Genomic DNA, 21,289 nt, shown 5'->3' with positions numbered 1-21,289 from the left:
ATGTACACGTCTGCAAAACCCCCAGACGGAGGATGGGGATGGCTAGTAGTAGCAGGAACATTCATTGTATACACACTAGTCTCTGGTTTCATAATGTCATTTGGTGTCATTTATGTGGCGTTATTGGACGCTTTCGGAGAATCTAGGGCTAAAACAGGTGAGTGAGTTCTCGTTATGCAAGTTGTATTATTCTATTGTCAGAATTACCAAAATTTATAAATTTATAAACTAAGTCATACAAAGTTAATACATTGTCAACATTATTTGTAGTTTTAAAGTTATACTGATTTATTTCATGTTGCGAGGCAGTTCTTTGATGCGGGTCAACTTATCAATGCACCTTTCAATCAATTGCGCCCTCTGGTGACGTAATGCACAGCAACGTTTTTGTTTTTATAGTCAATCGTTATATAAAATAACGCAGTATAGCTCTGTAAATCAGTATTCGGTAATATCGATGGAAGAGCACGGTTCAAAACGATAACCACACTGTAAACAAGCTTTTTTTCACATAATGGATTCTTTGCAAAAGAGAATGTGTAATGCGAATCGGGGAATCAACTTACATTCCAAATATATTGTACTTTCAAATTAGCTCTAGTTGGATCATTGACGTATATTGTATTGGTTCTTGTGAATCCCTATACTGGTGCACTCTCAGATCGTGTTGGTCATCGCCCTGTAGTTGTATGTGGTGGCGTCTTTGCGTCAATATCGTTGATATTAAGTTCGTTTTCTACAAGTCTAAATCAGATGTATATTACTTTCGGCGTAATGGCTGGTAAGATCAAATTTCAATACATAAACCAATCACATTTGTAATATGTTTACATAAATTATGTTGTGTGTTCATTACTGCTGTTCATTACTGCTGTAACACGGTACTGCTGTCATGACACAACATAGCTGTGACAATTCCAAAAAGTGTTAACTGCTGGTATTTCCTATGTTGTAGATAAAAGAAAAATTTTATCTAAATTTAATTATAATTATAAATGTAATTATTTTGTGTTGTGTGTTCCAGCACGGTCACGAGACAAATATTAAAAGTGTGATATTTGATAGGTTGTATATTTCTTGGTGCTCCAATTTGCTGTAGTTTAATCAGTAGTCAGGACTAGGAACAGTACTATTTTACTACTATAGTATTAATAAAATATTCATAATTAAAATTCATTGCTGTCACATGTCAGGTGTATTCTATATATATATTTATGGTTTCATTTATTTAGGACTTGGTTATGGCTGCGCCCATTTACCTTCAATGCACATGGTCAGTAAATATTTCAACAAGAAATTACCCATAGCCACTGGTATAGCTTTATCTGGCAGTGGCTTTGGAATGTTTTTATTTTCTGTTGTGACACAATCACTGTTAGACACGTACGGATGGAGGGGTACGTTGATAGTACTGAGTGGGATGGCGCTGAACCTCTGTGTTGCGGGAGTGACGTTTAGACCGTTGAATGGATGCAAAACCGCGGAGAATATTACAATGCTAGGAGAACGGCAACAATGCAGAAATAGTGAGGACAAGCTAAATTGCAATACAGACACATCATCGCCGTCAAGTGAGCGGACAACCGAGGTTGTATCAAAGCGGTGTACGGCAAATAAAATCTACACTTTCTTCGACGGAATATATTGTTTTTCACTGTGGAAATTATACCAATTCTGTTTACTTCAACTAAGTATTTTTCTATCGTGGGTTGGGTTCATGATTATGAAAGGTCACGTGGTAGGTAGATTGTTTTTATAAAATCTAAATCAAGTTGTAATATAGTTTGTTTTCTAAGAATATAATAGTAGAATATTTTTTTTTTAACCAATGTGTTGAATGATTTGAAATTGAAATATATTTTCAGGTAAAACGAGCAAGGGAGTTTGGGATTGCTCCCATGCCGGCTGCGTCATTAATTGCTGTAATGGGTATCAGTCAGACTATTGGCCGCCTACTCGCTGGAGTTATTGCCAATCAGAAAGGAGTAAACCGACTATTGTTTTATCAGAGTTCCATTGCTTTAAGTGGTGTGTGTATGATAGCGAGCATATATGCCGATAACTACCCCGGTATGTGCAATATAATACACATTATTATACATCTGTCACCGTAACGCCATAAGTTACAGCGTGCCGTAATTTTGCGGTATTTTACGGGGTATTTTCATCCTATCATATTAGAATATGCGAATTCCAAATATAAAATGATTACGCGCGTAAACGTCCTCTAATAATAAAAACAAACATCATGGCTGCAACCAGAGCTTGCCCGGACTCCACACAAAGCGGTTAGCTGATTCTGTTCTAAACATTTTGAATTTCGGCATTCCCAAGGTGTATCCTTGGAGAGAAAAATGTATAATTAATAATAAGGTTATTACGAGAATACCTCAAAGTATGCACTCAGACAGTATACCGCGCATCGGCCTCCGCTGAGCGTCGGTCGATTCTCCAGCTGTACTGTCTTCGTGCATACTTTGAGGTATTCTCGTAATAACCTCATATTATACACCTGCTAAATAATTAACAGTGCGAGTAGCCAATGAGCTGTCGCGTTTCAGCCAAACATTTCCTGATTTAATAAGAGACAAACCCTTGTGTTACTGGCCATAATTGATGGAGGAATAATGTCAGACTTGCCCATAGTACTTAAAATTAAAAAGAGCAACCAGTATATAAGTAGCGAACATCACGACAGTTCCTCTGTCTCTTTCTGTCCTTTGACGTTCCCTGCACTTAACTCTTGTTTAAATTTTTTACTTAACTTTTGTTTTCAACCTGCATTCACATTATATCCTAACATTATATTACGATTAATTAATTAATGAATATTATTATGTAATTTTGAATTTGTTATTCGATGACGCAAATGTTATTTTATTTACATGTTCCAAGATGTAGACGTGGATGGTCAACAAGAATGAAATGGTGCTGAATGCACTCGCAATGACATATTAAAATTAACACGCAATATCCGAAGTGGTACACACGAAATTTTTTCAGTCACCAACCATACAGTATATATGCAAAACAACTCTACAACGCATAAAATGCGTACACATGATATGCTGTTTTAACTAACCAAATATTTAGGATATATTAAATGTGGATATCCTTCCCTAAAACCTAAAGAAAATATTTTGAGATAACTGGTGGGACGTGTCTCTAGCACAAACAATGCAAATGTCTCTCAAGGACAAACAAGGCCACTTAACTCGGTGCATGTTGTTTCGAAATCGCTTGATTTAGAAGAATCTCGTAAATATATATCCAGAATTAAGCTCTGCTTGTTTTCAGGTCAATTTGCTCTCGTTGCTGCTACCATGGAACTATAATAGTTCCATGCTGCTACTGATATATGCAATGGTGTTATGGTAATTACAATGAACGTGCTCTGCATACAGTATTTTAGTGTTGAGAAATTTAAGTACACCTTCACTGTATCACATGTTACAATTGGAATGGCAATGCTAGTTGGTCCGTCCACGGGAGGTGAGTCACATCTTTAGTACTTTTGTTTTGACTTTGATCATTTCCACAGATTCATCAACGCATATTTTGAAATGAAATGTGGCAAAGTGAAAGTGTCGATCCGTTAGGCGAATTGAGAGGAATGTGTCATTTTTTCTCACGTTACACAAACATGTTGGCCAAGCTTGCTTGGAAACTTTATTTTAATGGACCTTACTTGCGACCTATAATTATAACATTAAATGTGTGTAAAATCAACGCGCGACATTTTGTTGACAGTCCGATTCTTTTGAATAATTATTTCGCTAAATAAGTCTGCATTAAGTTATCCAAATATCTTCGAGACAACACGAAAGACATTATGTTTTATCGTCTCTTCTAATATAAGGTATTTCTGAAAGAAGGAAATTACAACGTTTAACAGGACGTTAATCACACCTACTTACATAATTACGTCTGAAATTTTGTTTTTGTCAAAATGCTATGATGATCTTAAATGTTGACTGCTTTCCAAATTTAGTAGAACCAATAAGATTTAAGTAACGATACATTCGACGAATGACGATTCAACGATAGGGATGTTCGTGTCGTGGACGGAAATTCAAACTTGTGGTCTTCAGTTTACAGAGTAAACCTTATTGTGTAGGTGGCAAAGTAAACAATTAGGCGTATTCTGCCAGAGTCAATGTTCACGGGACGAATGTATTAAAATAATACATTAATAAAGCATTGTATTCTTACCAATTTAAGGTATGATACGAAATTCGACTGGTGCGTATGTGTGGACTTTCTACTATGGCGGCTTTTGTTGTTTATTTGCGGCATCTATCATGTGTTTGATGCCGTTAGCCGGCAGATGTCAATCAGTTAACAAAGACAATGATGTCATCCGAAAAACTACTTCAGACGACCAAAGACCATCTACTGTTATTGTTGGAAATGAGACATCCGTGTAACTCAACACAGATACTGTTTCCATCCAGTCAGTATAACACAGTGTGCGTGTATTGTTCCCCATTGATTGGTGTTTATTCTGGTTAAACTGACGTTTGAAGAACATATTTAAGAACAAATGTATTGTAATAAGATGCTGCTGTTCTGTGGGTATTTTTTACCAGGGAGGGGATGATATGCATTATAATCAGATGTAATCGAAGTACTAGTTAACGCGTTTGACTAATGATGATGATATAGAACATTATTAAGTAAGTTGTAAAGGAATAAATTTCCATGTAAGGGGAGACAACTAATGTATATTGCTGTAAAAACATTCGCAGTGAACAGTATATGGTTGATAAATTTAGTCTTTATTCGATGACTTGGTATTCCCATTGTGAGAAGCAGTCTGCTTCGTGACATTTTCGTGGTCCGCAAATTAACCAAATTCACCTTCAGTGATTGTTCCAAGTAGTTGCCATAGACAGCAAAATAACCTACAACAAAAGTTAGTTTATTTTGAGAAAATAAAACAAACATATGAGATTATCGTTTTTTTTTAATGACAGAAACATGCACCACACGTAACATTGACACAGCGCGAACAGTTAAACATATAATACAAATATAAGAAACTGACCTTTGTACCCAGCGACGTTAGGGCATGCATGCGCCATTATAACTCGCACCAGCGATAATTGGTATGTTGGGCTCGACAGAGAACTGTCAAGTTAACCAGAAATGCGAGACGTGGGAAATACATAAAACGTGTAACTCGTTTAGAAGTTGTTGTTACGGTATGTATAATTAATTATGTATGTATGTATTATAGAATTAAGGACACAGTGCTCTATTTTGCGTGATATGGGACTGGACGTTAATTACTAGGGGATAGGACCGGGCGATTAGAGGGAAGGGTCATTTCTATTCCGGCGCAAGTTTGGGTGCATCGCACTTGCATGTCTTCCCCCTTACTACCATTCGGTGGCACAGTTTCACTTCGGGAGAAGTTGAAAATCCGGAAACAGTCGACTGCAGCAGGAAGGGGCATAGCTACAATTCGGAACCTTTTTTTTTCAATTTTACTCGAAAAAGATTTAGCATATGTTTTTTTTACAAAAATATATTTCAGGGCAGCAGAAACCAATCGGTATATTGGGCTCGACACAGAAATGTCAAGTTAACCCGAAATTCACATTTTGTGCAAGTTATCGATCATGATGGCAAATATAAAAAAAAAACTTGTAACTAATTGTTGTTACGGTATGTATATTTATAGAATTAAGAACGACGCAATGCTCATTATTGCCGCGTGATAAGGAACTGGATTAGGGGGAAGGTCACTTCTTTTCTGGTGCAAGTTTGGGATGGGTAACATGTTTTACAACAGTCATTGCGGGGGGGGGTCATGTATTTTCGGTCCACTAACTGTAACGTATTGTTTATGTATGTTGCTTGTAGTTACACTGTGTTCATGAACTTCTATTTTCCCTATGGGATTTTGGTTGAATGATCTACAGATATGTATTTTATTGTATTTATACCAATTTAAGTGCATCTAAACCTCACATAAACGCATTGGGGATTACTACAGATTATTAGCCTATATATAGGTACATTTCGAGATGAAAATTACCATGATTTACCAACCTGAATACATAATGGCGAGATTGTTGTTTATACTATTCAATGTGGGCGAAGATATCGAATATTAATGTTGACAAGTCGCCTACAATGTATTGACTTCAAGCACTGCCCCGTTATTGTCTGACAACATGGCTGAACGTGGTACTGATCGACTGATTAGAATGTGATGGTTCAATAACCGCCACCACACGGCAATTTAATCACTTTTGACGTTGTGAGTTGAGCTAAGAATTAATCCATAACAACTTTAGTTTACTTTGTTCCCGCCCCGTGAAGGCAAAGCTTTATTCATGTGTATACGAGCATCCTGGACAAATGTAATCACACTAGGCATACACCAAATGCACAGAAAATATACGCGCTATACTGTTTAAGTTTTATAGAAACTGCTTGTTTCATAAAAATAAAACATATTCACTGCGTCAAAACTACAGCGGAAACTTAGAATTTGCATAACACAAGATAACATGCATGACCTTCACATGTAGGTCGGCGCCATTCTAAACACGGAACCATGTTCGCCGCGTGAATTTAGATCTAAACATTGAATTTGCGTGTTATTGTATAATTTGTAATTGTTCAATGGAAATCACAGCTATGGGATAAACCTGTCTGACGTGTCATATATGTAACTGTGGGCACTTGGCGTTTTTGAATCGATATTTGAGTTGACCGCACTTTGAGTCATCATGATGGCCAGCCACAGTGGTGTACACCATGAACGACATCCAACACAATGATCTCAGGGATCCGACACATGGAGGTATTATAATTACTATACCCTAGGATTTCTCGAGGTTGTTCTAAGGTAAGTCTGTTGGTATGAGATCGGACAGTCGTCTCGCTTGAGTAACAGGAAACGCAATATATGAGCGAATAGTCTGAACTCCCAACCACCGTCCCAACGAAGGACTGCCGTTATCGCATCTCTCTGAATTTATTTGCCCTGACTGAGAATTGTAATACCACATGTTAACGTCAAATTATCGCATGGGTTTTAAAACGCGTAGGAATATGGCAAAGTTTCCAAGCTGTTTACCTGTAGTTACCATGAACGCAAAAGGAGGTCATTTGTGACCTTCATTCACTTCCGGTGCAGTTTCAATCAGATATTTTATTATGATCAGCGTCCGTGTTGTACTTATCATGTTGATTCTGTGTTACTGGTTACCTTTGAAAGTTTACCAAATTTCGTAAAATGTCTTTCATTCATACTTGCATAATGATGTTGGGCATAGCTATTATCCGTACTTATCTGTGCGTAGTGTGAATACTCTGTGAAATAAACTGACAAACGGGGTCACATGAAAGACTGTTGACTCCGGCGGGCGCTTAGTATAACGAGCAACCACGTTCCCTCAGCCAAGATATCCAATTTGAGGTTTGGAAATTTATTATTATACGGAAATACATTAGTCCTTGTATAAGTAACAATATATTTGAATATTTTGCTTTTTGATAGTGGATCACATGATTTTCAAAATCCTGAAAATGAACGATTAACACATTATTTCATATTGACCACTAGCTATCGTTCAACGTTTAGCAAACCGCATATGTTATAATGCATTTTAAGTATGTAGACGCCAAGCGTCGTTTGCTATGAGGACCTATCGGGGCTATACAGCGTATGAAACATCGTTTGTTTACCGCGCGACGATCTCCAACCTCTGAAGTAACCGTACCTATTATATTGCCTATTCTATTATGTTATAGCATTTATCAATGCCAGTACATTTTATGACGTCATTGCTGCAGAGCACCTAGGTCCCGTATTATGGATATAAATATAATGTTGTTTTCGGTAACGAATAAAGAATAATGTGTTTAAAAAAAATACGAGGTAACAAGTATGTAACACTAAACTCGGCATCAAATAAAATGGTCCGTTGCCAATAACAACGGATTTCAATATTGAAACGTAGAACGCGCGCTTCTAGATTCCGTAAAAAATGCCGCTGACATGGTGGCCGCCTGATTGGGTTGCCCGATCGTGTCGATGAATGAAGGTTTGTACAAGCAAATACGACAAGTGAAGTGAAATTATGTCTACCTGTATTACCTGAATCCACGGTAAATGTCACAGTCCGAGGTCACAGTTTGCATAAACTAATGAAAGTATGCCTCCCGGTATCCCTGCTCTCAAGTGGGGGGGGGGGGGGTGCATGACACGATTGGTTGAAATAATCGTCTCATTTGCATAAATTAATATTCATGAGCAATGTAAAACTCGTCTTTTCAGTAAAATTGTGTCTAAAGGCTTCTCGATATGTAGTATTCTGTATTGTAGAGGTCGTAACCTTTGCTGACCTTTGCCCTCTCTACCCAAGATGCATTGTACCTTTAGAGTTAGCAACCAGTAATGACTGTCCACTGAATAAATATCTGAAGTTCATCTGTCTTTATCATTTACATCTCTAACCATCCATCATTATAATACGATAGCATACATGATAGTTCTAAATTGACTGATTGAATCGTTACGAGCTGAAAAAGTGATGTAAAGACGTTTTATTGAGATACGTTTTTGATCAGACTCCAGCAAAAGTCACACCACATATTGTTTCTTTACCCTGATCATAGCAAGTTACGAAATTCATGGAGAATGCAAAGGCACGTTTATATTTCACTCTAGTACTATTGCTCAAACTTGCTCAAAATGTTTTCAGTGACTCTTATCAGTGACAAGTTACCTATTTAGTATGCATTTCGAGAAATAATTTTGAACGCAATGAAATCACATGTACTGAATTCTGGCTCCAGCAAGAAATTGTGGCGTCAAACTGGCTGTCGGTTTTGCAATAGACATAATTTTTAGAGGTGTATTTTTACTATGAAATGTTGCTAAGTTTTGTTGAGGTTTTGCTGAAATTATTTCATCTGTTCGTAAACGACTGACTTCGATACGTTCCATTCAGATCGGATGGCGCCCTCTCGTGTCAATCCAATGTCAATTGTGTAAGTCGTGGTTGTTGTTTTTGTCCTCTGCAATAGCTTACAGCCATGTGCGATCCGAAGCCTCGCTACGCAGCGGCGTCCCGGGGTAGCACACTAGCGTAGTGTAGTGTTGTGCCAGGCCACAGGCGGGCACCTGAGACGGCGTACCCATGCACCGTCACTCAGGTGGTTACGACAATGCTACTCCCCATCACACATAAGTGATTCGTACACTTGCAATGTAAATTAAAATCGAAAAGTAGAACTAATTACTTTCTTATTTTATTTTATTTTGTCATATGAGATCACCGTCCGCCTACATGGTGTTGTTCCGCTCGTACTTTCCTTCCTCCTCAACCCATTGCGGTAACTCCATCCATAACCTTGTATGTCACACGGTTGCGCGATAGAAAGTTTACCGACCAATAAACAGCTTTGTTACAAATGACCAAAAAGCACTTGGGATTTTACTTTTTTAATAATTTACTCCTTCCAGTGCGACTAACAACGAACAAATCAGACTCAGAACTAAATACAGCTTGAATAGCTTTGGTCTTAGTATCTGTGAGTTGTATGATGTCTCGATATCGTCACTGTATTGCCCCGAAATCCCAGCCAACACATTCTCCACTATGCGCTGCCGTGATTGTTTTGATTGCTTGGCCAAGAGCGTTGATGAAAAAAACACACAATCTGATTGGATGTAGACAAACTGATATTAAACTGTGAGGGCACTGTCACGTAGACATAGTCCTATCACGGGGATAAATTCTTCTCCTCTGGGTTTTCCACACGTGTCAGGGGGGAATCTCGTCTCGTCTCTTTATCGCGTCCCCTTGAGGTACGGGATCAGGAAAGTCACTTAAGCTTTACAGTCAAATAAGACACACACAGCGAAATACGTTTCAGCTCTCGTCTTAGTCGGTCTGTGGAGCACTCTATAAGACACGGCGCCCTGGGGAAAAAATCCCCAAGACTATCGCAAGGCTGACCCAAGACTAGCCCTTAGACTGGACTGTCTCAAGGCTCGCCCCAGGACTGGACTCGACTGCGTCTATCGTGCTGTGCTCCCCAAGACCAACTAAAACAACTTTATTCATTTTCAAAACTCTAACCAATTACAAAACAGTGAAAAGACTCTAGGGCGTAACCTTCAATCATAAAGCCAATCACACTAAGTACTGAATACGTCATATATTTTGATTAATCGTTCACTACATTAATAACTACGAATACCAACTGTCTCGTAATTAGTTCCAAATCACTGAGCCAAGTTCCGTCCAAAACTTCAAATAGGTCTAAACGATGACAGACATAACACAGCAATTCAGCTAATAATCAACTAATTAAGTCGTTCGACAGATACGCGAAAACAAATTCATGACACATCTTTTCACCCAAACTGAGATATGCCTCCCGGCAATGCACGTTTACAAATCAAAGATACCGTCAGCCACTCATCGTCATAGGGTTAAATACAATACTAATAAAAGGTATAAATCAAAAACAGTAAAACACACTAATTAAGTACAATGATTATAAAGTCTAAATACAATGGTTATAAAGTCTCAAATATCAACGGTTATAAATCAAAAACAAGGGAAAGGCTACCAATCGACTCACTTTTCTCAAATAGTTCGATGAGGTAACCCTTCGCTGCACTGTCTCTCGTTACTAAGGTTACAAACTCTATATCAAAAGGTCAAAAAACTAAGGCGTGGCGGTGTAACCAAGCGATCAGCCAATCGCTGCAGTCGACAGCATGATCACGTGATTACCAGGGATGCGTCTCTCGGTTAAAGCAAAGACATTAGAAAGAGATTGTCTTTGGTTAAAGCATTGCAAAGCGGTAACTAATAAACAATGAATAAACAAGCTATCAATCAAACTCCTTTCATATACGCTTATAAACTTTAACTGAACTCACAAGTCATTAATCTAAACAAAAGTCATACGGCGTGGAAACAAAATGCAAAGACAAAGCTATCATAACACATTACTCCTCTGGCAAAAAGACGGAAAAAGGCTAAAACGATATACACTACTGAGTTACATATAAGCCTTTCCCCATCATTATCCTTACTCATAAACTCATTAAGGTAGAGATGCAGTTTATTTGTGAATTTCAATCAAAAATAGTTTTTTTCGTTTTTTATATAGATTTTTATCTAAAGAACATTCTGTGAAAATATGACCAATGAATTCTTATTGGAACACCGTTAAAATTGCTGTTTATTTTCTGGTTAAAAATAAAAAACACTCACACGTGGCAATGTTTATGTCCAATTGCCTAATTTGCATGAGTAACCAAATAACCGGACCTTTGATTGACAATATGCAAATCGAGATTGTACGGGTCATAGTTCATTCAATTCACGCGCATGTGCAATTATTCTCAAATCAGTTCTCGCTCGCTAGCAAAACAAACATTATATTTCCTCAGCGTTTTTTCCTAATGTTTATCATTACATTATGCGTGGTGTGAAAAGAAAGAGAGGTAGAAAGAAGATTCAGATGATTTCTATGTCGGAAGAGGCAAAAGCTACACTGAAGGCATCAGCCCACCGAACGAAAAACAAAATCGATGTGAGCGTCCAAAAATGACTTTCCCTGAAGGCATGAATCCGAGTTTCTGATTGACTGAGAGATTTTATTTTTAAATAATTGTTCTCAAAAAATAAATTGAGCATGTGAAGAATAATTTAACATTGTTTACAGTAATAACAGCTCATTGTCGAAACGAAGCTTACCCATTCACGCTAGTCACAATAAACATCATACTCTTCATATAGGCGTCAATGACTACGGTAAAACTTAGACTATATTTTAGGCATCAGGAATGATTGAAATGTCCGAAAATGACGCCAAAATACACCTTAAAAGTCCCATTTTAAGGCAGAATCTGGTCCCTCAAATAAGGGACACGTGAGCTTTGATTCTAACCGGATATATTGCACTGGGTCGGGGAGATACAAACTTTTGTGTATCTTTTGTCCAATGGGTACCTGTACTTCGATCATTCGCAAGTTTTGCTAGGTGGTGCGAGACAGCTTTATTTGCAACCGGACGAACTCCGTTTAATTCAATGAAGCAAACAGCTGACAATGCTAAAATAAATTGCAAAGGTACGCTAAAATTAATTGAAAACAACCAAATAATTTCAATGAAAAATAAATCACAGAGAGAGGTAACTTGATACATTACGGTAACAACTCTTTTGATGCGCTGACCGCTTCTCCGCGTCTGATGTTTTGTTTTCCTTGTCATAATACTTACTGATTGATGATTTTGTTTTGATTTTTGAGTTGTTTAGCGTACAACTCGGCCACGACCTTTGCTTTTTCCGTGAAAAATGGGGAAGTTTACATCAATTTGACGGACATTCCATATTTTTTAAACTAACGAACACACTGTTTAGCACTCCTATTTTTTTCATTTGCCGATTTCTATTCAGAAAAATTCGACCGCTCGAAAATGTACCTTAATTTTGCACTCTTAAAACATGTCAGATTTCCAACACTAATTATTTAAAACCGGTCGAAATTTTAAAACTTTTACGTTAGGAGCTGGAGCTCTCTTCTTGCAGGCGACCGTCGCCGGTAGTACAACAACATGTTTTGTACGTACATCCGTGCGCTGATTGTCTGCGACTGTCTTAGAAAATCCCTGAATAAGGCGTTGCCAAAATCGGAAAAAATAAAAAAATGCCTCCTTAAAAAACGAACATAATTCAAATATTTCTTTTAACAAATATGTTGCAGTGGGAAAAATGGGATTGGAAACGACGAACAAAACTTCTGTGCCTCGCGTTTCGATTCTAGGATTACGCGATTATTCATTATTGTGCGTTCGCTTCCTGGAGTTGGTTCTCGATACTACATAAAAATCATCAAGGATAAATAATTTAATATCCCACTTTGTACTCTTCACGGTAAACCATAGGCTCTGAAATACTCGTAGATTTGTTATTGAAAATACACCGAAGAGAAGCCATGATGTTTTGATGTGATAAAAGGTCACCTTCCTAGGACCGTCCCCTGTTTAATAATTCATGAGATGACGTCATATTTACTGGGCATTGCCACGTGTTTTTACCGACCCCATCAAAACACTGGTATGAATGACGTGTTTCTGAATTGTATATTCAAGAGCAGTTGTTCTGGTCCAACGATTTTACATAAAATGTCTATGTCTATACGTTAACTTTCAATTTCAATAGTCTAGAAAGTATGACAAAGCAGTAATTCCCGGTTTAACGCGCAAATATGCAAATTAGCCTTTTTCTCGTCTTCTATTTTGGGTGAATTCTTGGGTTTTAAATTAAAATAGCTGATAGACGCTTTGACCATTTGCCTCGAAATTTTCACACATTATGGACAAGGTGTTCCCCCTTCAAAATGCGTCCGGGCAGTTTATTACGGCGAGTGGAACAAAAATAACAAGTCCGCAGTTAAAATGGATATATAAATTATGCAAAAATAGAAAAGAGTGAACTTTGAGGTCATGCTGTGCGACTTTGAAAGCCGTTAGAGAGATGAGTGGACGCATTTGAATTAGTAGTATACCAAGGTATCCAGTGATGTAATTTTACCCACAAACAGACTTGAAGTTTTTAAGCTAATTTTTTTTAAACCACTTTTGTCCAAAAAAGCATATTTTTGACCCAAAATCAAAAACGCATTCTGGATATTTAAAATAAAGACAAGTTTTACAAAGTTTGTATAATAAGCTTTCAGAAAATATATAACATGTTGGATATATAATACCATCTTCATTGTCTAATTACTCAATTAAAAAGCAAGCCAAATAAACTGCATCTCTGCCTTAAAACACCATAAAACTTCACAAAACTCAAAATACTGTGTTGCAAATACTTGTCCACTGAGGCGCGCTTAAATCGTTATAAAGGACCTCGCACGTCACTAAATATCAGTTCAAAACAAAGATCTGGGCGCTTACATAACATACAATTCAACATCACAAAAAAAACAACGGTAAGAACAATAGAAAAAACCAGCTATACATTACATTACTGAGCAATAGTGTTGTGATGTGAAAAAGAGTTCAACGTCTTAAGTTACAGTGTCCATTACAGTGTCCAACGAGCGGTTCTCTAAGCAATACACAGATAGCTAAAGTTCTAATCAAAGTCTATATAGCGTCTTCTTCTTTCGTCGCATTAGCCCGGGTCGTTCTTTATCGTCTTCAATGTCGCTCAATTCTTAATTATACAGTCCTATTCGGTACTCGTCCTTCATAAGGGGTTCAGAAGTCTTCATCTCTTCAACGTCTTTCATCGGTGCCATACTGTTAACGGTGTTAGTCGTCAAGCGCGGTTTCTTAGTCATCTCTGCCATGGAGCTGTTAGTTCGGTTCACAAGAAAGACACACCTTCACCATTTCACTATTCTTCACAGGATGTCAATGTGTGTTAAACACCTGCCCGGGTTCATCCAAAACGTATCACGGGGATAAATTCTTCTCCTCTGGGTTCTCCACACGTGTCAGGGGGGAATCTCGTCTCGTCTCTTTATCGCGTCCCCTTGAGGTACGGGATCAGGAAAGTCACTTAAGCTTTACAGTCAAATAAGACACACACAGCGAAATACGTTTCAGCTCTCGTCTTAGTCGGTCTGTGGAGCACTCTATAAGACACGGCGCCCTGGGGAAAAAATCCCCAAGACTATCGCAAGGCTGACCCAAGACTAGCCCAAGACTGGACTGCCTCAAGGCTCTCCCCAGGACTGGACTCGACTGCGTCTATCGTGCTGTGCCCCCCAAGACCAACTAAAACAACTTTATTCATTTTCAAAACTCTAACCAATTACAAAACAGTGAAAAGACTCTAGGGCGTAACCTTCAATCATAAAGCCAATCACACTAAGTACTGAATACGTCATATATTTTGATTAATCGTTCACTACATTAATAACTACGAATACCAACTGTCAGAATCAATAGTCAGAATAGCAACGGTTATCTGGTAATTAGTTCCAAATCACTGAGCCAAGTTCCGTCCAAAACTTCAAATAGGCCTAAACGATGACAGACATAACACAGCAATTCAGCTAATAATCAACTAATTAAGTCGTTCGACAGATACGCGAAAACAAATTCATGACAGTCCTAATGAAATACTTCAATGTGACAGTGAAGTGCTTTGCCGGAACATTCACCTTGAAAATTCAAGATGTATGAGATTGTGAAAACTTCAAAATTTCAAAAATGAGCCAGTGACTGTGAAACTAGTGTGTTCACTGTTAATTTTTCTCCACGTTTTCTGCTTTATAGTGGCAGCAAATCCACTGATATTGACAACACTACAAAATGTTGAAAATAATAATGAACTCCCACCAACACATGATGGACTCAAGTATACTAGTTCGTCCATTATTGTTTAATCAATGACTATTATATGACTTGTATAAGTGCAGCTGTTTATTTCTATAAATAGCGTAATTTATCACGTTGTAACCACTGTATAACTAGTTAATTAATTTACTGGGTATTAATACACAATTTAATTCGGAGTTGGAGTATAAAGTAAATGTAAATAACAATTATCTAATTGACTGCCCCAATACGAGGTAAACTAATTTCAACATATTTACATACACATATGTGTACATCAAGTCGTACTTTGTAGAGTAGCAATCAAAAAACTTGGAGTCTGTTTACAGTCTACTGGCAAGGACCTACATATAAAGACAACAACTGTCGGTTGTGAGCCATGGCTATAGTCTATATGCGATAGATGTACTTTAATATTCTTTTGAAAATGATTACCCAGTGCGCGCGCGATGTGAAGTGTGCTAAAGCGAGGTCCTGTATTGAAAAGCTACATGTGATGTAACTTTTTGCTCTCGCCTGTCATGTTCCCAGTGTTGCTGTCACTGTATTGTGGCATTGATATTTACTGAGAATATGGCACTAAATACACCAATACGATATAATTTAATATGAATAGGAAACTAAGTTCGGAGCACGTGTACACATTTGCACAACACAGTTGGCAGGTGCGATTGACGTTGGCTCATAAAGTTAATTATATCGCTATTGAACGTCACTATATGGACTGCTGAACTAATATATTATTAATGTAAATATTGATGCCCTTGTGGTAGTTGTGGATAAATGTATTTCAATTTCTATGACATCTCTTGAAATTGTTAATAAAACAAATATCATAATGTTGTAAATCCAGATATTATGTTGTACAAACAAACACCGATTGTGTGTTCCTGTCATGGTGCATGCTTTAATTAATTTATTTCAGTATTTGTTCGATGTTTCATTTCAATCTAACATTGTGATTATGGAATCGCAATCTGTGTACCATAGGAAAATATTGGAATAACATTTCAGTTTTTGTTTGTTTGATCTGTAGATACGAATAGTTTACGTATAGATGGGAGTGTACACTACAAAACCACCAGACGGAGGATGGGGATGGCTAGTAGTAGCAGGAACATTCATTGTTTACGCACTTTCCTCTGGTTCCATAATGTCCTTCGGTGTCATTTATGTGGCGTTATTGGACGCTTTCGGAGAATCTAGGGCTAAAACAGGTGAGTGGGTTCATAATATGAATTATATAAACATGTTGCTAAGACTCCTAGACCCGAATCATAATCATCGATTCAATTACAACATATTTTTATCATTTTAAAAGTAGGAATGATATGGGGTTTTTTAAAGGCGTGACCTTATTTTGATGATTCGTGGAGTGCTTCTGTGACGTATGCTGCTTTTCCTTGTTTAAGTTATTGTTCGTAATTTTAAAATATAGTATTCTAAAAACACAGATCAAAACATCCAAGATGATGTGAACAGACTTTCTGATCTTGTTAGATGACACGTTGTGAATTAGGAAACGTCATAAAATCCAAGTATATTCTACTTTCAAATTAGCTCTTGTTGGAACTTTGACGTATATGGTAATGGCTCTTGTGAATCCCTATACTGGTGCACTCTCAGATCGTTTTGGTCATCGCCCTGTAGTGGTATGTGGTGGCGTCATTGCATCAGTATCATTGATGCTGAGTTCCTTTTCTACAAGTTTAACTCAGATGTATATTACTTTCGGTGTAATGACAGGTGAGTTTCAACTCCAAGATGTTAACCAATCGGATTTGTAGTGCGTGTACACGTGTGATATTAAAACTGATAGAACGCATTTTCCAATTGGCAAAATTGTTTGATAGAATATCAGCAAATTAAGCAAATGCTGGGATACAGTTTTCGTATTTTGTTATTTCTGCATTCATAGTAAATACAATTGCATTGTTGTCACGTAACCTTACTGGTTTGCTCTAACATTTGGTATTTACTTTACCACTCTAGGTCTTGGTTATGGCTGTGCTCATTTAGTATCTCTTCATATAGTGAGCAAGTACTTCACAACTAAATTACCCACAGCCACAGGAATCGCTTTATCTGGCAGTGGCTTTGGAATATTTTTATTTTCCATGGTGACACAGAAACTGTTGGACATTTATGGATGGCGAGGTACATTGATGGTTCTGAGTGGGATGGCTCTGAACATCTGTGTTGCAGGAATGTTATTCAGACCCTTAATTGTACGCAACACGGAAGAGGATGTTGCAATGCTTACCGAAAAACGGCAAGAAGACAGAACTGAAGTGGAACAGCGAAATTTCACTACAATCACACCAATCTCATCATCAGTTTGGACTACTAAGTTTGCATCGATCAGGCGTACGGCATCACAGATCTACTATTTTTTTGACGAGGTTTATTGTTTTTCACTGTTGAAATTGTTCCAAATGTACCTCCTTCAGCTAAGCGTTTTCCTATCATGGGTTGCAATCATGATTATGAAAGGTCACGTGGTAGGTTATTTTTATACTGCAATATACATTTTGCTCCCATTTGGTTTTTCTTCAAAAAAAAAAAAAAACTGTACGGATTTGCATTGAATTATTATTCTACTACGTTTAGCCCTACTAGCGCTATCGATTGAAAATGTTAGGCATTACTCGATCATGAAATAAAGCACTTATACTTTGTTGGCCATAGTCCAGCGTACTAACGGTGTGGTTGAACGTTAGATGCTTTTATAATTCCAGGTAAAACGAGCTAGAGAGTTTGGAATTGGAGCCTTTCCCGCTGCATCACTAGTTGCTGTAATGGGTATCAGTCAGACTATTGGTCGCCCACTAGCTGGTATCATTGCCAATCAGAAAGGAGTAAACCGATTATTATTTTACCAGTCTTCCATGGCATTAAGTGGAGGATGTATGATCGCTAGCATCTATGCCGACAGCTACCCCGGTATGTGCAAATACACTGTGTGTCCATGAGTATTTAACTAGTACTTGTTTGAAAATACCTAATATCTATTGACATAACATTACAGTTGAAGTACGGCATATTCAAAAACGTTTTTTTACAAATTTGAAAGTTGTTACTCAAGGCAGGGGGCAATTATCATGAGGGGGAGGGGTTAAAAATAAATACTACTGACGAGGATTAAATATAGTATATAATAGTTGTTAATAGGAAGCCTCGTGCCAGTTCTTTATAACTTAGGGGTAATTCTTAAAATAGTGAAATTAACACGCAATATCCAATGAAACCCTTCATATACTGTTTCCAGTGGGGGAAAAATATATGTCAAAACTATATAGCATAATTAAAAGTTTTAAAGTTGCATTCCTACTTCGTATTGTATGTAGAACACCTCCCATTAGAAATGGTGTGATCAGTTGCTTCGACAACAAAACCTGAAATGTTGGTGCAATGAAGTTATCCTGCACTTGCCAGAAATTGTCACGGTGTCTAATATTGTCATAGTGTCTAATATTCAAATCAAACATAATTTCATTCTTGTCTTAACTCGGGGTCATTTGGATGTTTGAATTTGCATGACGTACTTGATTATGAAGGGGGCTTCTGAAATCAAATGGAGGACTCAAATTTCTCATGACCTATACATAATCTAAACCCTTATAAACTTATGGGTGAATGTAAATAAACTCAACAATAAAACATGACACATGTTTTACATTCGAATCATTCACAATTTGTCGTTCTTTCTTTTCAGGTCAATTTGTTCTCGTTATTTTTAATGATATATTTAATGGATTCACAACTACTTTGATGAGTGTTCTCTGCATACAGTATTTCGGTGTGGAGAAATTTAAGTACACGTATTCTTTATCGCATACAAGTATTGGGCTTGCAATGCTTGTTGGTCCGGCCTTGGGAGGTGAGTTAACGCGATCGATGACGCATTCTATTTTCTTCACTTTGATAATGTTATTGTATCACGCATCTAACAAAGTATCTCTCATGGTGTCATATGAGGAACACATACTGATTAACATGCAGATTGTATGGGGAAAAGGATTGTAAGCATTTCGTTGTTGTGAAATTGCCACGTCGTCGGGAGAAAAACAGGATTCGTGGGAGCAAATTGCTAGATCTGGTATGAAGATTAAAACATGAACGTTACATAATTTCGAAGTTCTATTAATGAACTTCAACTTGTGTAACCCTTATACATACTATGTGGGTTTTTTGTGGGCTGCCAACGCACACGTGAGAAGAAAACAATCACCATCAAGTTATATTTATTCATTTTTACGAACTAGTGATAACATATTCAACACAATATGTTCTGTAATGTTTTTGTTTGTATCGGTTTGCCGACAATGCGACAATATAACATATTGGAATAGAAAACGTTTTCTGTCAGCTAAACATGTCATATGTAAGTGTCTAGTACAGTCTATTTTGTTTACCCCTTTAAGGTGCAATACGAGATTCTACTGGTGCGTATGTGTGGACTTTCTACCTTGGAGGTTTTTGTTTTCTATTTGCCGCATTTATCATGTGCTTTATGCCAATAGCCGGTCGATGCCAAGCGCTTAATACGGACAATGACGCCATGCGAACAACAACTTCTGTCGATCACAAACCAACCTTGGTTATTGTAGAAAATGAGACATCCGTATAATTCAAAACTGCTTACAGAATGAAAGTGTAGACATTAAAATAATGTATTTACAGTAACGGGCAATTGAAGAATATAGTAATGAAGAGCGAATGTATCGGCAGTACACAAACGCACGTTATATGTATCCCGGTAGAGAGAGAGAATTATCCGTTGTATTTGTTACCACAGAAGGCCATTGCCCTCAACGTAGGACAACGATTACCAAATACCACTGATTTATCGATGTGTTCTCAGCGTAATACTCGTAATACAGCAATATTTCATCTATATCGTGGAAAACTTAAGTTACAAGAATACAGGTGTTGTGGCGAATCTTATGTAAACACAGTTATCACTTTATAATAATGATAGCCGAGTGCTGCCTCATTATATGGGTACCGGTAGTCCGGGTAGATTCGGACCATTATCCTAATTTGAGGACCCTAATCAACTATAAGTAAATTTCTACGCTGTGTTCGTCAGTACATTAATTGTAGTGGTGTTTATACATTTTCTAATTTGTTTATCTCCAAAGACGCAATTGACATAAATGTGTTTTTTTTTATGATTTGTTGGCGCAGTTTGAATTGCATGTTGGATGTCTGTTTTTTAACACAGTATCGTGTGCTTGTGTTATTGAACCAACCAAGACAAGTCGGACGGAGAATGCGACATCTTCCAGTAGATACTGCCGTGTGCGTATGAACCGATGGGAGAAGGCTTTTGAAAGAAATATTGGCAATAAATTCAGAGCCATAGTTTGTTGAGCGATTTTCCTAAAATCGTCACTTTTGAGTGAACATTCTTCAAATTGATACAACTTAATATTTTATGAGGAGAATAGTTTATAAGGTACTTGGAGCGCTGATCCGGCTCAATAAAGAAATTGTCGTATTATATTGTATTAAATTACATTGTGTTCCAGGCGGATTTGTTTGCTTGACACTGCAAGATGGTAGGTGTAATAGGAACATAGAACCGTAGCGTAATATGTGAAAACTGCAGCAATTATACCAATCGCCGCAAGGCATATCTAACTAGGTAGTCAGTGATGGAAGGTGAGGAAAGTCGTGGTATGACACGGGGCACGGAGAAATGCAAATCATGCATCTTAATAATGACAGTTGCAGACCGGAGATGGATGTCTAATTATTAGTGGTAAAATTGTAAAACCATTATGGTTCAGTGTGAGCTATTTGTATGAATATACTGGTGTATATATTCATAATACGGATTCATTTATTGAATGGTCTTGATCCCAATGACCCTGCCCTAGGGGATAATAGAAAAAAAACGAGTACTCAGAAAGTGTGGTTAAAGTAATTCTGCGGTATTTTA

The 21,289-nt window shown here is 37.4% G+C and overlaps 2 protein-coding genes across 2 annotated transcripts; both read left to right on the top strand.

Moving 5' to 3' along the window:
• LOC102807059 (monocarboxylate transporter 13-like) lies at positions 1 to 4,427 on the top strand. The gene is made up of 5 exons (XM_006815721.3): positions 1 to 157; positions 596 to 781; positions 1,233 to 1,609; positions 1,866 to 2,070; positions 4,222 to 4,427. The coding sequence occupies exons 1-5, from the start codon at positions 1 to 3 to the stop codon at positions 4,425 to 4,427; spliced, it is 1,131 nt and encodes a 376-aa protein (XP_006815784.3).
• Positions 4,428 to 6,535: 2,108 nt separating this feature from the next.
• LOC102807175 (monocarboxylate transporter 12-like) lies at positions 6,536 to 20,881 on the top strand. Its single transcript, XM_006815722.3, has 7 exons — positions 6,536 to 6,862; positions 16,379 to 16,559; positions 16,903 to 17,088; positions 17,335 to 17,843; positions 18,081 to 18,285; positions 19,058 to 19,222; positions 19,767 to 20,881. The coding sequence occupies exons 2-7, from the start codon at positions 16,400 to 16,402 to the stop codon at positions 19,970 to 19,972; spliced, it is 1,431 nt and encodes a 476-aa protein (XP_006815785.2). The 5' UTR covers positions 6,536 to 6,862; positions 16,379 to 16,399; the 3' UTR covers positions 19,973 to 20,881.
• Positions 20,882 to 21,289: the final 408 nt, after the last annotated feature.

Source organism: Saccoglossus kowalevskii, chromosome 9, assembly GCF_978046115.1.
Source record: "Saccoglossus kowalevskii chromosome 9, keSacKowa6.1, whole genome shotgun sequence".
Lineage (NCBI taxonomy): Eukaryota > Metazoa > Hemichordata > Enteropneusta > Harrimaniidae > Saccoglossus > Saccoglossus kowalevskii.
This window is presented reverse-complemented; position numbering and strand designations above follow the sequence as displayed.